The sequence below is a fragment of the Pelobates fuscus genome, chromosome 4 (genome assembly GCF_036172605.1).
Source record: "Pelobates fuscus isolate aPelFus1 chromosome 4, aPelFus1.pri, whole genome shotgun sequence".
NCBI lineage: Eukaryota > Metazoa > Chordata > Amphibia > Anura > Pelobatidae > Pelobates > Pelobates fuscus.
The window spans coordinates 199,521,165-199,539,440 of NC_086320.1; the positions used below are offsets into that span (position 1 = coordinate 199,521,165).

At 36.4% G+C, this 18,276-nt stretch overlaps 1 protein-coding gene across 2 annotated transcripts in view; it reads left to right on the plus strand.

The window, feature by feature from the left end:
* The first annotated feature begins 418 nt into the window (after positions 1–418).
* RETREG1 (reticulophagy regulator 1) overlaps positions 419–18,276 on the plus strand; it is a 137,336-nt gene continuing 119,478 nt past the window's right edge. The window contains exons 1-3 of one of the 2 annotated variants that reach the window (XM_063451843.1): positions 419–828; positions 14,462–14,568; positions 15,406–15,436. In XM_063451843.1, coding sequence (XP_063307913.1) covers positions 647–828; positions 14,462–14,568; positions 15,406–15,436 — 320 coding nt within the window. In that variant the 5' untranslated portion in view covers positions 419–646. Of the gene's footprint in view, positions 829–14,461; positions 14,569–15,405; positions 15,437–17,050; positions 17,081–18,276 lie in introns of those variants that run through there. The other variant, XM_063451845.1, reaches the window with a different exon arrangement.

The window sequence follows — 18,276 nt, forward strand, 5'->3', positions numbered from 1 at the left end:
AGTGTTCCTTTAAGATTGAGCCAAGGAGTTTGTACTGCCCCTGAAAAAAATGAATGGGACAGTTGGTAACTATACAGTATGTTGTGCATTTTCTATTTGAGTAGTTGAGCACTTAAACAAATTAAGCAAAAGTGATTTATTAATGCATCTATTACATGCTAATATTACTAAGCTCATTTTCTCCTCAGTGCTCTGTATTAGAAATGAGGGAAATGCTGCAATAGTTATGCATTTATGTCATGCTGCAAGATTTAATGCATCAAGCAATGCACATTTTAGTCAAAAATAGCAAAGAAATTCTTCCTTTAGTAAATAAACCCCACCTCAAATATGTATTGTTACAAACAGGCACAGGGTGACTCTGCCAGCACTGCCCATGTTTATTCCTATCAGTATGCTTGACAGTGTTGCCATCAGCAGCTAGCAGTGTGTACAGGAAGCACCAGCCAGCCCCCAGCACCTCCAACCAGCTCTGAAGCATCCTCCTCCAGTAGGTGGGCAGGCCGGCGGGCAGACACAGCACGTAAGACCTACGGGCCTTCCTTCCACGCATGGGGGGAAGCCGGTACCCTGGCTGGATCCGCTGCATGCTGCTGGGAGGGGGGATTGGCACACGGCGGGCATAGCTGAACGTTCCACATTCAGAATGTCTGAGGCCATAGAACCCAGTGACACCCACCTGGCGCCAGAGGACATGAAAGGGTGTCAGAGTGTGGGCAGCCCAGAGTCCACGGAGAGTGACATGTTAAAGCATGTCCGAGACACCCTGACCTGGCAGAGGCCCCTCCGGACCCTGATCACCTTCATCTTCGCCAACTTCCTCTTCTGGTGAGTAGGATCCCCAGTATCTCACCTGGCTAGGGAGTGAGGAGTGATGGCTCGTTGGGAATTAGAATATAGGCTGGTATATATTGGGTGGCACTTAACACTGTGAAAGCCAGAAGGTCAGTTTTTTTTTTTACATTGAAAGGGTTAACTCCTGATAAGCCTGCTTGATTTTACGGTAGACAAAGGGTTAAAGATAAGATCATATTTAGGTGTTTTATAATAGCAGAGAAGGTGGAGCTGTATGTGCATATGATGTATGGTCATGGTTTGGCTCACCGAGTCATATCTATAAATATAATGTACACTATAATGTAATATAAAGCATGGCTAGCAGTGCTGCATTGCCATGCAATAATGACAACTGGGGTGGGTCTATGCACTTTGCTGCCAGAGAAACATCTATTTAGCTGTTCCTGCACTATAATTCATGCAGAGTGGATGAGCTCATTGCTTTCATTATGCTTTATGTATTGGATCATACAGGGCCTTGACCAGCTTTTCTTATAAACTACCTTAATACAATGCAAATCTTTCGTAATCCAAATCAACTGCTTTTATGTCTTGAAATGTAAAGAGACAACAGAACAACAATAATAGAGAGAGAGAGAGACACCGAGAGACAGTGAGAAATATGTACACGAAATATATATAATTGCACTAAATGCTATTTTAATATAGCACACAAAATTTTAATATAGCACACAAAACTGATGTTTCTCTCAGTGAAATGTTGTGCTTGATGTCTTGTATCTTCCTCATTATGCCTGTTTGCAATACATTTGGTGCCATGGTGATATAGAATAAAAAAAAAGGACACATACTAAAATGATTGGGTGAGGAAGGATTTCTTTATTAACATACTAGTTTAGAGCTCAACTTGTGTGGTAGCTCTGACACTAGAAATTATGGTGATGAAAAATGTGTCAGGCCGGACTGGAACATTGCAATGTGGGCTTCCATTGTGAGATAAATCTTAAACGAGCAGTTATACATCAGTCAAGGAATGAGTTTAGTATTCTGTATGTGATACCAATACAAATTCATAGAATACAGATAGATACCATTAACTCAAACCAGTTATTGGTTTCAAAAAGAAACAGAAAAGTAGGCTTCTTCACTACGTCTGTAATTGCAGAGAAATGAAGAGGGCCAATATAGAAAAATGGGAAGATTATCCAGTTAGGCCACATTGCCTAAAATTGTTACATTTCTGTTCCAATTCCTTTTGCAAGACCCCTTTATTGTTCCACGCCAAGTGTGCTGACAATCTATTTCTGTCATGGTTTTTCAGTAAGAGTGCCATTGTTCAATGGAAGTGTATATTTTAGACTAAATTTAAAATCTCACAAATTCAGGTAGCATGGCCTTAAATTTGCAATTTCTAGGTTTAATGAATAACCCTGGGGAAATTTAAAGACTTGTTCCCTATCATGGATGCTCCAAGTTTGAACAGACCAAAGCCAATCTAGTAAAATATCTAGAAAGTTCTTATTGCACCTACAATAATATCACTGTAACAAAGGCATGGAAATGACATGGTGACCATATCTCCCATTTTACTTGGAAACATTCTGGAAAATGTATACATCAAGGGTGCAGGATTAATCTTTTAAAATCAAACATAGTTAATCAGACAGCATACCATGGTCATTCCTGAACTCAGACTCAGCCATTAGACAAGGAGTCAGGCGATCCCTATCCATGTAAGTGGTGGGATGGCTGAACCACAACGTAGATACGTTAAAGTAGGGATAATAATGAAATTCTGGCTTGTTTGTTGGTCTTGAGGGTATGAATGCAATACAATGCATTGGGAAACCAACACAAGTAGATCAGTAAATATATTATTTCAATTTTTATATGTATTCAATTCTGATTATAGCTTTAGGACCCCTTATTTGTAATGAAAAACAAACTAAAAAAGCAATTTAACTGACATGTAATGCAGCGCCAAGACTGTCCTCTCGGCAGTCTCTTCTGACATAATTAATACTTATGATCTTTGATTCAATCCATTGGTTCTCCTAGAGAAGTATTGGGGGCCTTCAGAGCTTTTGAGCTTTCAGTATCATCAGGCTGTGCTTGGTGACGCTGAAGAGGAAGACCCCCGAAATCTTCAATAATTAAGCACTTCTATTGACTGTCAGTTTCAGTCTAGAGGCATGGTTTAGCTAAAATGTTATGTTTTACATTGTAAGAAAAATATGAAATAATATATGCACCAAAACTTCTTCATTGTGGTTTTAAAATGTAAATATGTTTTACATTGTAAGGAAAAAAAGTATATAATGTATGAACCAAAACCTCTTCATTGTGGTTTCAAAATATCAATGTGTTTTACATTGTGAGAAAAAAGGAAATCATTTGTGCACCAAAACCACTTCATTGTGGTTTTTAATATGTCCAACATAAAATAAATAAATACACACTTGCAGAGAATGTGCATATACATACATACATGCAAAAGGCATCTTCTACACTTTGCATGTACATTGCTCAGAGAGGGCCCAGAGAGTAATCATTGGTTTTGTTTTTTTCTAATTAAACAGCAATACATTTATTTAAATTAATTGCAATAATTAAATATTATAAAATTTCTTGCAAGCAACAAAACACTCCTCTTATTTGTTCCTGTGTATTCAATCATGCTAGGCTGTGGAATACATTATCATATTTTAAATACTCAGTTACTAATTGGTTTGTGTTCAAAATAAAATTGCAGGCAAAGTACAAGTGCAGGAGCCTCTCTAGGGTGAAAATTATGAAACCATAAAAATTAGATTTTTTGTATGATTTATTGCAGTTTTTTTCCAGTACTTTAGATATAAACAGTTAAATCATGTATGATTAACCTATGAACAATGTCAGATTTTGGTTACATGGATGAGCGGTCATGCTACTGAAATCTTGAATTGCTCGCCAAGCTGAGCTGCAGGAAAAGCAGGTGATTTTTCTCCAGTGCCCTTGTTGGATCTGCTTGACATAGTCGGTAGGTGAGGCAGACATGTGACAATGCTAATTCCCATATCCAAACAAACAAAAACATTACATCACGACTTGGCTTCACCACCAGCTCCCCACAGAGACAATTCTTTTCCTCTCTCGGGATTAGCTGAAGGATTGTCTGCGTGGATCAGACATCTGACTAATATGTAGGACGATGTTCAGATTTTTTTTTTTTTCATTTAAAACCTCACAGGTTCTGCTGTAAGTCTTCTGGGGTTTTGCAAAATCCTGGTTTATTTCACTCCAGTGTCTGGACGAATATTACAGAACCTTATACATTAGCAGAGTATTTCAGTAAAATGTGAGTTTGCAAAGTGAATTTTTAATTTTAGGTTGAAATAGCCGAATTGAAAATCTTGCAGACCTTTTCTATTTTGGTCTGAGATTTCTCTTCAAACATTACTTTTTACTTTTTTAGAAATATATCTGCTTGGTTCTAGCTTATCCAGAATTCAATCAAAGCCTGACCATACATGGGCTGTGAGCCTATAATTTGCTAAATGATGGCCTGTTCAATGCAGAACATCATAAGGTATGTATACAGAGCAGGGGAGGGCTGGGGGGCAAAACCAGTCAAGTGGCCCATTGCGCCACCAAATCAGTTCACCATCCATGCCCACCTTTTCCTGGTTTTATAACGGATATTGATGTTATGCTAATCAGTAGCTCTTTGCCATAACCGCTCTTTCACGGCTCTGACTTTCAATGTTGTCAGAGCACATGCTGAGAATCTCTGAGCCATGTGCTCTGACTCACTAACTGAGCGCCGGAACCACGAGGGAGAGGATATGATCTGACTGCACCTACTGCTGGTGCGCAGTGGACCACCAGCGAATCGTATAAATTGAATATGCTGGTGTACCCAACTTGTGAGCTGTGTTGGCCGCCAGGTGCCTCTGTTATCATGGCACCCTGCGTGACCGCACAGCTTGCCCACCCCAACGGCTGGCCCTGCTGACACACACTGACGTTACTACTTAGACATCCCTCAATATTAATACAGACATCAGAGTAAACACCAATAAACTGTGGAAACAGAGCTGATCCCCCCAAATTTATAAAGATTTGCTTAGAGGATTTATTGTAAGATTAAATCATGCCTCCTCCTCTCTCTCTCCCATGCGCTGCTCTGTAGGCTGGGAGGAAGTGAAGAGTAATCACATTCTCCCAGCACAGCGCCACCTGTGGCTGCATGGGGAACAGCTGTTTAATGTAATGCTTGCAGGACAGCCAGCTGCCACAGAACCTCTTTTTTTCGTCTCTGCAAAGGGCTCCAGGCACTGCTTGTTGTGAGTGTGAGCCACTGTAAATTAGGGGCAGAGGGCAGAGGGCACTTGCACTGCGGTCAAGACGGGTCTGGGCAGGAGGAGAGTGCAGTGCAATCAGTGCACTCCCCTCCTGTGGGTCACCAGTAGACTGGTGCACCTGCCCAGGATCAGAGCCGGTGCAAGGATTTTTGCCGCCCTAGACAAAATAAAAATTTGCCGCCCCCCCCATGTGACATCACAATGCCCCACTGATATGATCTGCCATATGAACTAACGCCAGTGCTGCACACAGTGTGTGTTTACATTAAAAAGCCTGCAAAGAAGTTTAAAAAAATAACATGATAAAAATGCTTACACTCAATGTTCAGGGAATGAATACTATAGCAAAAAGAGCTTTACTGTATAAATATTTAAGCGAAAAACAATTGAATCTAATATTTTTACAAGAAACTCATTGGAGGCAAACAGACAAACAGGATTGGGGAGGTAAAAGATTTCCGCTTATAATTCAAGCTTCTAATAAAGATTAAAAAAAATGCGGGGTAGCCGTAATATTTGGAGGAAAAATTAAAGTCGAAATTATTCACCAGATACAGGACACCAAAGGTAGATCTTTAATAATAATATGTAAAATTGATTCTATGCTTTTTACATTATGTTATATATACCTTCCTAATCATTCACCAGTTTCCTATTTAAAAACAATATTGGAAAAAGTTGATGAAATTAAAGTGGGAAAGTTAATATTAGCAGGGGACTTTAATGCTGTATTGGATCCTCAGATAGATAAAAAACTGATGAAAGGAAACAACCTAAATCAAATGGTGATAAAACAAGCTAAAGCATTAAAAAAAAATCAAAGATGAGTACAATTTATTTGATATCTGGAGAATTTATAATCCCAACGAGAGAGACTATACACATTTTTCTAAAGTTCACTTTTCTTACTCAAGATTGGATATGATATGGGTAGATCCAAGCATTATTGACATGACCAAAACAACTAATATTAATGAAATAGTCTGGACAGACCATAATGGGGTGTCATGTGAAATAGTTTTTGACATACCTAAAAGAGAAGCTTATACCTGGCGTCTAAGAGACAATTTGCTCTGTAGTGAATCGAATAAAATCTATATAGAAAATAACCTAAAAAATTATTTTAAAGAAAATATTTCAGAAAATATTGATCCATCTATCTTGTGGTGCGCCTTTAAGGCTGTCATAAGAGGCCACTTTATCAAATTACAAAGTCAACTCGATAAAAACATCACTTTGTCTTATCTACATACTGAATTAAGAAATATGACTCATATTAATAAACAAACTCCATCTCCCGAAACCTATGAAAAAATATTAGAACTGAAAGAAAAAATAAAGCAAAAATTAATAGAAATGACAGTTAAAAATATGGATAGACTAAAACTTAAATATTATTCCAAAGGTAACCGAGCTGATAAGATGCTATCACAAAAACTCAGAAAACAAAAAGGACAGAACAAAGTAGAAAAAATAATACATAATGGAAAAATAGCAATAACTCCTAGATAAATTGGAAAATGTTTCAATGAATATTACGGCAACTTATATAATATATCTCAGATTAATACAGATGATGACATTAAACATTATTTAAAAACCATAAAGAAGTTTCAATTAACACCTATTGACAATTAATTTTTAAATAAACCTATAACTAAGGAGGAGATAATGAAAGCTATAAATGAGTTAGAAAGATCAAATACACCAGGCCCTGATGGGTTTAGTTACTCATTTTATAAAACATTTAAAGATCTACTATGTCCATATTTGTCCACTGCTTTTAACATAGCGGCAAACAGGATTTTTACCAGCAGAGATGCTCAAGGCTAAAATTTTGCCAATTCTGAAAAATGACAAAAATCCCACCGATATCAAAAATTACCATCCAATATCTTTGATAGATGTAGATACTAAGCTATATGCTTCGGTCCTGGCTGCTAGAATAAAAAAACTTCTTCCATTAATTATCCATAAGGATCAAATAGGATATGTTCCAGGCAGAAATTCTTATACAAGTATAAGAAGAATTATAGACATCTTGGATGATGCAAATAGGAATGGTATTCCAGTTCTGACTCTGTCGATAGATGCTGAAAAAGCATTCGACAGAGTCAGCTGGAAATATTTAGATGCCGTCTTATCACATTATGGATTGGAAGGCTGGATTAAGAAAGCAATAATGGCTCTATACGTAAATCCAGTTGCACGCACCATTGGACCTAATATTGTCGCCCCATGGTTCCAACTTAAAAATGGTACTCGGCAAGGATGTCCCCTTTCGCCATTACTTTAATTGTTGACTATCGAACCACTGGCTGAAAATATTAGAAATAACAAGAAGATTAATGGTTATAAAGCAATGGATGAAGATAAAAAAATTAGCCTATATGCCGACGATATCCTCATTACTGTTACAAATCCTAAAAGTTCTTTAGATCATATTATGCAGGAAATAGACTGATATAGCTTAATATCAAACTATAAGCTGAATGCAAACAAATCCAAGATTCTAGATATTAATCTTAACAAAAAAACGCAACAAGAGATTGAAAACAGTTACGATTTTATTTGGGTCAAGGAAAGTATGGAATACTTAGGAATCAAAATAGTTAGAGAGACAAATAGGATTATGGAAATACATTTTTTGCCATTATTATTGGAGCTTAATAAATGGTTAAAATACCGTAGAAATGTAGAAATCACTTTTTGGGGAAGAATAAATGTGATTAACTCATATGTTATATACCAAAGTGGAATTATATGTTCCAAATGTTACCTCTCCACATTCCAATTTATTGGCTTCAGTTAATACAAAGAAGTTTCACACAATATATTTGGAAAGGTAAGAAGCCAAGATTAAAACAATCAATATTAGTGCAAAAATTAAATAAGGGTAGACTCGCTTATCCATCTATAATAAATAATTCTAAAGCAGCTATTATTCTACATATTTACAGAATGCAAATTGAAGAAAACAAAGATGAAGGATGGTATAAAATGGAAATGAAGGCAGGAGATGTCCCTAGTTTAGATTGTTTAATTTGGAACATAGATAAAATGCTAACAAAGAAAGAGCATCCCAATACTATTTTGACCCAGTTACTGCATACTTGGTTTAAAATTAAAAAAGCATTAAACATAGAAAAAAAGTTCCAAGTTATTTAGAACTAAATATTGTAGAAAATCATGTGGAAAAAATCAGGGATAACAAGATTAGATCACTTATTGACAGAGGGAACAATCAAAACTTTTGCTCAAATAACATGTGAATACAATCTTCCATCAAGAGAGGTGTTCAATTTTTTGAGACTTAAAAGCTATATGAATACTCACTCTATAACATTAAAATCAAATTTGATTTACTATTCACCTCAAAAAAAATTAATAAACCACTTTCTAAAGCTCTAATACTAATCAAATCAATTGTTAAGGACATAAACCCTACAGCTATACAGGCATGGAAAAAAGATTTAAATATTGATATTAGCATGAAACAATGGGGTTCTTCAATGATGGATGTTAAGAAAAACATACACTCATTGAACTTGCTAGAAACACACTTCAAAGTTTTAAATAGGTGGTATTTAGTACCAGCGAAACTAAATAAAATATATCCTTTAACTAATCCTATTTGCTGGAGGTGTAAGAGTACTAGAGGCAATTTTAGACATATTTGGTGGGACTGTCATAAATTAAAAAACCTTTGGTTGTCAACAAAAAAGTTTATATCCAATAATCTAAAACTCGAGTTGATAATTTCCCCAGAAGTAGTTCTGTTACACTTGAATTGGCCCCGTATGACATACGAATTAAAAGTAATTCTGATACATCTTTTTTTAGCAGTTAAAATAGTAATTGCAAGATGGTGGAAAAAGAAGTCCCCTGGAAGAATGTTAACCCCTTCAGGACCGCTGACGGTTCAGGACCGTCAGCGGCAAAACGTGCGTTTGGACCGCTGACGGTCCTGAACCGTCATAACGGTTTTGGGCTACTTACCTGATCGCCGTCGGTCCCACGGCGGCGATCAGCTCTCCTCCCGGTCCAGGGGGACTGCCTGTCTGCCCGGGCAGCCCCCCCTCGGCAGATCAGGACCCCACGGCCATGTGATCACTCGATCACATGACCGCAATAGGGGTCTTTGTATCTGCCTGCAGGGGGACTGTCTGTGCTGACAGGCAGTCTCCCTGCAAGTGTAAAATAAAAAAATAAAGTGAAAAAAAAAACAATCAGTGTAAAAAAAATAATAATATGTGTATATATATATGATATATATACATGTATTATATCTATATATATAATATATGTATATATATCATATATATAATGTCACACTAAGTGTATTTTTATATTTATATATACGTATATTAATATAAAAATACACTTATATTTAAATTACACACGAATATATACAATATATATAATAACTATATATATGGTATATATATATTATTATAAAATACAAATAATATGTTAATAAAAATAAATAACAAAAAATAAAAATAATTTTTAATAATTAAAAAAAAATTATATATATATATTCAATTTTATTCTAACAGTATTTTGATATTGATATATATATATTTATATCAAAATACACTTAGAATGTAATGATATATATATCTATGTATAAATAAATAAATAAAAATAATACAAAATATACATATGTCCACATACAAAATTACATTAATAATTTCATAAATATACACGTAGACGTCAAATATATAAATATGTATATATATTAAAATTCTACGTGCATATTTATGTAATATTTGTACCTAATTAAGTAATTTTAATGATTGCAATTTGAGGGACCTGCCTGCCAACCCAGGCCAAAAGTCCAGATAATTTAATTTGCTAGCACTGTGCTTAACCCTGTAACTTTCTATGACACCCTAAATCCTGTACATGGGGGTACTGTTTTACTCGGGAGACTTCGCTGAACACAAATATTAGTGTTTCAAAACAGTAAAACATATCACAGCGATGATATTGTCAGTGAAAGTGAAGTTTTTTGCATTTTTCACACACAAACAGCTCTTTCACTGAGGATATTATTGCTGTGATATATTTTACTGTTCTGATACACTAATATTTGTGTTCAGCGAAGTCTCCTGAGTATAACAGTACCCCACATGTAGAGGTTTTATAGTGTTTGTGAAAGTTACAGGGTCAAATATAAGGCTTGATTTTACTTTTTTTTTTTTTATTGAAATTTGTCAGATTGGTTAGGTTGCCTTTGACAGCGTATGGTAGCCAAGGAATGAGAATTAGCCCCATGATGGCATACCATTTACAAAAGAAGACAACCCAAGGTATTGCAAATGGGGTATGTTCAGCCTTTTTTAGTCGCCACTTAGTCACAAACACTGGCCAAAGTTAGCGGTTTTTGCATTTTTAACACACAAACAAATATAAATGCTAACTTTGGCCAGTGTTTGTGACTAGGTGGCTACTAAAAAAGACTGGACATACCCCATTTTAAATACCCTGGGTTGTCTACTTTAAAAAATATGTACATGTTAGGTGTGTTTCGGGGATTTATGACAGATAACGGTGTAACAATGTCACTATTGATACATTTAAAATATATATATATTGAAACAGCAATTTCCTACTTGTATTTATAGGCCTATAACTTGCAAAAAAAAGCAATAAAGCATGTAAACACTGGGTGTTTTTAAACTCGGGACAAAATTTTGAATCTATTTAGCAGTTTTTTTCATTAGCTTTTGTAGATAAGTAAAAGATTTTTCAAGTAAAAGTCCAAAAACATGTTTTTTTTTTTTTTTTTTCACCATATTTCATTATTTTTTTTAAATACAATATATGACATAATATAAATACTGGTATGTAAAGAAAGCCCTTCTTGTCGTGAAAAAAACAATATATAACTTGTATGGGAACCGTAAATGAGAGAGCGGAAAATTACAGCTAAACACAAACACCACAAAAGTGTTAAAACTGCTCTGGTCCTTAACGTACAAACATCGCAAAAACAGGCCGGTCCTGAAGGGGTTAAAAACCAACTCGAGTTTCAGATTAAAATGGAGCTGATGTTAAGCAATCAAAAATTAAGCAACAAAGTATCTGTTTGGTTAAAATGTATTGAGTTGATTGCGATAGATATTGCCGATCAGTCAGAAGTGAATCATAGCCCATGAACATTGAAAATTTATAAAACTTATAAGTTACATCCACTGCTCCTTCCACTCCACTTAAGTAATTTTACTGTATTTTGCTGCCATATTGTTTTGTGTTATATTGTAAATCTGTATGATATGCATGATACATGTACTGAATTTTTCTTTTCCTCAATGTCAAAAACCACTTCAAAAGGGGTTTGTATTTCCCTCTTCTTTGTAAGAAAATTCTGTACAGATTAACATTGACTAAAGAATATACAGATATGACAATTTGTTAACTGTTTAAAAATGTTTGAAAATATTTAAAAGGAAAAGTAAAGGAAAAAATAAAGATTCAAAAAATAAATAAAATAAAAAGCCTGCAGGGACCAGCTATAGACACCAGAACCATTTCATTAAGCTATAGTGTCCCTTTAATGTGAGGTAAATTATAGATTAGTGTCACTAATAATATACTAGATTGCCTACTTACAATTAGATGAGAATGATGATGGGCTGCAGTTTGGCTCCACTGGTCTGGTGTAGAACAGGATCTCTGGAGGCTGTTTGCAACTGTGGTCACAAAATTCAATGTTCTGGGAGAATTGGAAGCAGCTCCATTTTTGGACCGGAGAGCAGCTCGGCCACGCTACAGTGGAGGGGAGAGGAGAATCTGTCCTGCAGCCGCCTGAGGCTCTTTACAGAGTGCTCAGGCGGCTGCAGCATTTAAAGGGCCGGCCCGCCGCGGCCGGTCTTAAAAGGATTTAGGGCGGCCTGGGGGGCAATTGCCTCCCTGCCCCAGCCCGCCCCTGATACAGAGCAACTGGATATGCAGCGCAGCAGTAAACACTTGCAAATATATACAGTTCATTCTGATGCACTCTACTAACAGAGGTGTACAGTAAGCATTGATGTGAGCCTGTTACATTATCTATTTGGAAACATCTATAACATGACAGTGACTTAAGATGCAAGTTCAGCTCTCAAATATTATCACAGAAGTTCATGAGTCTGCGCTGTCTTGTACATTTTCTTATCTCGTAAATTGGGCATTATGGTAAATGCAAGTTTCCTTTCTGTGTAATCTGCACACCCACCTCTGGAGAGGATGAAATGTATAAGTCCCCCCTGCATGCATCTGTATGCGTAGATGCTGATTGGCCCAGTGCGGCGATTTGCCACACATGCGCAATAGCCTCCATTGGATTGGTAGAGATCAACGATTTTGATGATCTCAGCCAAGGGACGAGAGCATGAGTGCTTTCTGTAAGTTTAACACCTTGAGGTAAGAGTGCCCCCATGGGTCTCCTGGGCCCATAACAACTTCAGTTAGTTGAAATTGTTTTGGTGTCTGGAGTGCCCCTTTAAGATCAAAATAGCTGAACAGGAAAAATTCTATAAGTCCACTGTGCTCTTGGTTTGGCTACTCTGACCTTAAATTTGAAATCTACTTTGCATTAACTTTAACTTCTCCCTTTAGTTAATTACCCTGTATATGTCATTGCTCCAAAATTATAGTTATCATTTTGCCTAAAGAAACTGCATGGTTTATAATGTAGGCTCGCTAGGAGGACATATATGCTATGAAAGGCTCCCTCCAACAGTTTTTATTTGGTTCCTACACTGATGCCAGATTGTTTTAAATTATGCTGTTCCCTTACAGTTCTACTTGTCAAGGCAGTGTTTCTTTCTGGGTTAAAAAGCTTTAGATATACTTGATAAGCCCCTGCATTGTACACGGACATAATGTAAGAAGTACAAACAGTACCTGTCATTCAGATTTTAGAAAAATAGATTGAGGCCATTGGATGCCTTATCTAATATTTTAATGTTCTGTCTTTAACTACATGGGAGGAGCTACTGTATTAGTGCTGCATTGGATAACTTGGCACAGCCCCGTTTTTAGCTTATTAGAATGAGGCTTTACAACTATTTTGTAGTTTATTTAGAAATGACAAAGGTGGGGTGATTCTTAGTGACACGTTGACAATAATGTGTATGATAAAAATAATAAAATATGTGCTTAGAGAGTTTTACATTAGTAGGTTAATTATCTAATGTTCTTGGAAATGATGGTTTATGGCACTTTCACTGAAACATATTAACCTGCCTTAGTGCTACATTCTAGAAATATTGTGCCTAATCAGCATCACACACAAAAATGAACTATTAATCATTGTTGAAACAACATGCTTTTCCATGTGATTGTATCGACCTGTATAATCCTGTGTTATTGATAGTCGTATGCAGGTCTGTAGATTATCGGCTAACTGTCACCCAGTAAAACTTTACCTTAATCAGTAAAATGAAACTGCAGAACAATAGTTTTTTTGTTTTTTTTTAATAGTTAAACAGGTTAACATTTATTTTTGAATAATATTGGCACATTTCTACTTACCTGTCTCTAGTGACTCAAATATATTTTCCAACATACTCCAAATCTTATTATCCTAACTGGTTGCCCACTTTGTCAGTTTGGCTACAACAATATATGATGGCATTTTATTCTTTATACAGTGATAGATTTTTAGAAACCATATATGAATATTTGGAATAACAAAATATTGTATGTACAGAGACACCTGTTAATGGATAAAACACACTCAGTGGGTAATATATAAAAGTGTCAACAATTACCCTAATCACTGATAGTATTGATAGAAAAGATGCCAACAGGTAATCTACAATACAATAACAACAGAAACGACAATAACAACAGAAACAGAAAAGTGCAATATTGCAAAATGTAAAAAAGGGTTGTGAAATAGAATAAGTTGCACTCACAAACCAAAATCGATTGTAGGTGTATCACTTATGCAATCTTATTGTAGCAGCCTCAGGACATATGGAACATCATTTCATATAAGGAAAAGGAAATGGTGTTCCATATGTCCTGAGGCTGCTACCATAAGATTGCATAAATGAAACACCTACATTCAATTATGGTTTGTGAGTGCAACTTATTCTATTTCACAACCTTTCTTTTAAATCTCTTTGCAATATTGCACTATGTCGTTTCTGTTATTATTGTGTTGTAGATTACCTGTTGGTATCTTTTCTAGAATATTTGGAATGTTGTAGAATATTGCTCTATGAAGGGTTGAAAATGTTGACTCATCAGGGGTGATGATGTATGTATATATGTATATATATATATATATATTATTATTATTATTATTATTTTTTGTATTTCAGGTTTCTTGCCCTAACTCCTTGGAGAATGTATCATTTAGTGTCACTCATCCTGCTTGGCCTTGTGATGGTTCAAATTATGAAGCATTTCATACTGTCCAGACCTAGAGGTAATCAGGGCACATTATTTTCAACTTTATATGGTCCATGATGCCTTAAAGTGGCTCTGTCACCTCAAACCTACCTTTCTCCTATTCTTTCCTCTTCTCTTCCTCTTTCAAAACCTGTTCTCCTTTTCTTCATTTCTGATCTAGTTCTCTTTAAAACAGACAAAGTATGTCTTATGTATTTTCCTATACTTTGAAATCTTGACAACAGGTTGAGCTTAAGACAAGCTTCACTCGCACTGGAGCTAAATATTAAATTGCCCTAATATAAATGTTTTAAGGTGACCTTGCTTGCAAATTTTATCTTAATTAAATATTATCTTTCATGCTTAGTGTTTATATAAAAATTGCAAGCTGATAATTGTAGCTGAAGCTGTAAGTTCATAACTGCTTCCACATTAGCTGAGCACCAGAGGCAACGTGACGGGACCTGGGGGCACTATTTCCGTGTTAAACAGCTTGAAAGCGGCTTAACACTGGAAGGTAAGATGGCTCAAGGTACATTGAGTAGTAGCAACTCTATAGATTTAAACATATATTTACTTGGGCTTTGTTTCCTGATCAGTGCAGATTGAACAAAAGTGCAGCTTTTATGCTGTGTTTGGGTATTATATTGGGTTATTCCCTAAACTGGGTATTGTGAAACATTAACCAGGACATTTCATATTTTGCCCAAGATGGCCAAATTGAAAAACAATTTACACATATTTTAGACTATAATTAATGTTAATAGACTAAAATTAATGTTTGCTACATTTCCCAGTTTTGCAAATAATAATTGATGCATTACTAACATTTATATGTCACTTTCTACAGTTTATATCTTGAATTTTCTTTCAGGTGCTCAGCTGTGGAGAAATATCAGTAAAAGGTAAATCACGATGGATTTGTCTATACATGCACTTCTTAAAGAGATATAAGCAAAGAAAAGTAGCCAACAGAGAGCTTAGTGTCTGTTACTCAAAAACAACTTCCCCACATTTCTTATTGTGCAGTTGACAGGCTGCAGATTATTGCCCCTAGACTGCTTCAACTTTGTTAAAATCATCTTTCTATTTTCAAAATTCACTAATTAACATCAAAATGGAGTGCGTAACAAGAAAAGTGTCAGTGTCTGAGATTTGTGTAATAACAATCATTTTATTTATTGGAGGTAATTTGTAATTGGTGTTTGGGTAAAGTAAGAAGAAAGTGAAATCTGACTCTATTTTCTGTGTTCATAGATTTTAGAAAAATATCAATGTCCTGAAAAAAGAAACCTATTACATAGTGATTTACTATAGACAGACTAGGTTTTGGGGTAATTTTTTAGAGCCCTGGTAATGAGCATATCAGGGTGTTTGAGTACATTCTCAGAGTCACATACTGTGGTGCTGACTTTTTTATATTTTTAAGATTTTTAATAGTTTTACCAAAGTGTCATAGATTAGATCTCTACTTGAATGCACATGACTACAAGGGCCAGGAGTACAAAGCTGTATTCCTGGCACTATCTCTCCCTTTGCCTTCCCTCTCCCTCACACCCCCAGACCCCAGTAAATAAAGGGTAAAAAAATCTTCTTACCTTATCCCAGCGCTAATGTCCTTTGGTGCTAATGCACATTCACAGCAAATGCCGCAGGCCCATTAGACCTCCCCATAGGAAAGCATTGAATCAATGCTTTCCTATGGGGAATAAGCTGATGCTGGATGTCCTCATGCAGAGTGTGAAGACGTCCAGCATCAGATACCGGACCAAAGGTCCGTTTCAATCCAGGAAGCCTTCTAGTGGCAATCTGGTAGACAGCCACTGTAGGCAGACTTAGTGCTGCAATGTAAACATTACAGTTTCTTTGGAACTGCCGCACTAAACGCAATAGGGACACTGCACCCAGACCACTTCAACTAGCTGAAGTGGTCTGGGTGCCTACAGTGTCAGTTTAAAATAGTTTTCTGTTGCTAGGAAAAATATGGGTTATCTTAGCCATGGTGACGGTATAATCTATATTTAAATAATGACAGGAGGTCAATATTTGCTTACATTTCTTTACCGATACCACCTAGTAACAAGCAAGAGGTTAAAAAACAGAAAGTAAACAAATTATCAGAAAAAATAGCCATGGACATACATTCTTATTAGACTCCTCCCACCAGTGTAGGCTGGTTCATATGGGTATTTGGGGCAGCGCCCCACCAGTTTTTATGTGCAGTAGTTTAGAGAGGCGAGTGGTAAGAAATATGGAAAAAACATTTGTGCCTCTTTTATTCTGTAATACGTTCTTCAGAGTCCCCCCTCCCACCCTTCCCGCCTCCCTCATTTTGTTTGGAGAAGCTTACTTGAGAGCATCTAGGCATGTCAAAACAATGGGGCTGGTTTGAAATCTGCCCTGTTTCAGCAGGTTTTGCACATGCTTAGTCTATTTTAAGAAGGAATTTCATGTAGTTCACATTCTGGCAGCAGAACTACCTGCTCATAAGTAGAAGCATGCAATTGGCACAGGGAGAGCACAGCAGCAGGTCCTGTCCCCTGCCAAATGTAAGTGTATAATATTTATAATTTTCTCTCCCCCAATAGCCTTAGTGACTGCCCCATGGGTTGATTAAGCAAGGGATTTTACCCAAATGTATAATTAATATATATAAAGCCAGAGAAGCTCAAGGGTGACAAGGGGAGGGGGACATGGAACATTGTGCTGCCTGTCACTAATAGTTTTAATAACTCCTTCTGCACAAACCCAACATCTTCTTTAAAATTTTCAGTCACTCTACAGCTGAGATCCGAGGCACTCTTGCTGTGGATAGTTGACATATTGTGAAGCTTCAAATTGCAGGATTGGGGCTGTGACTCTGAGGACTGATCTAATTCTGATTTCAATCTGTTTTAATTTGCAATGATTGTTGAATCTGTTAGCTATGTCTGTTATTTCTTGGCTCCCTTTTATTACTGCAACAAATTACTTATATTGCCTGCTGCAAAGGTAGTCTATCAGTATCCTGCAGATGTACTCTGTGTGCTGAGAGCTAATGCTGAGTCAGAAGTAGAACATTTGGCACCCGGGGTGGGTCCTTCTTTTGCCAATCCCCCCCACTTTAAATTTAAAAACAACCACAATAAAAAAAAAAAAAAAAAAAAAAAAAAAAAGAGCAGTGTTTGTGTGTTTGAATGTTAGCATGTTTTTGCATGTAATATGCGTGAGTGAATGTAGGGGTGTGTTTGTATGTAGTGTTGGTGTTTGACTGCAAGCATGCAATTGTGTGTAGTGTGGTTTTTGAATGCAATGTTGTGGTTATATATAATGGTGGGGTTTGTCTGTAGTGTTGACGTTGAAATGCAGGGGTGTATTTGTGTGTAGTGTTGGCGAGATTCTGAGATGTATACACATATACACACTTACACACATGCAGATACATATATACTCATGCAGATACATAGACACACGCTGACACACACTGAAACACATGTAGAAACAGTGGCGACTCTAGGAACAATATATAAGGGTGGGACACATGAGATACCATAGTAAAAACTGGGGTGGGGGGGTGGGAGGGACAACACTTAAACGTTTCACTAGGAGATGGAGTAATGTGCTGCCATTGGCTGTCTGATGCCTGCATCAGACACCAAATTTGCATAGAATTCACATTACCCACCCGAGTTTCTTGTTGTCGGCTGGCTGACACCTCTTAACTTCGATATTTGTTTATTAGATAACTCCCCTATTTGCTATCCTT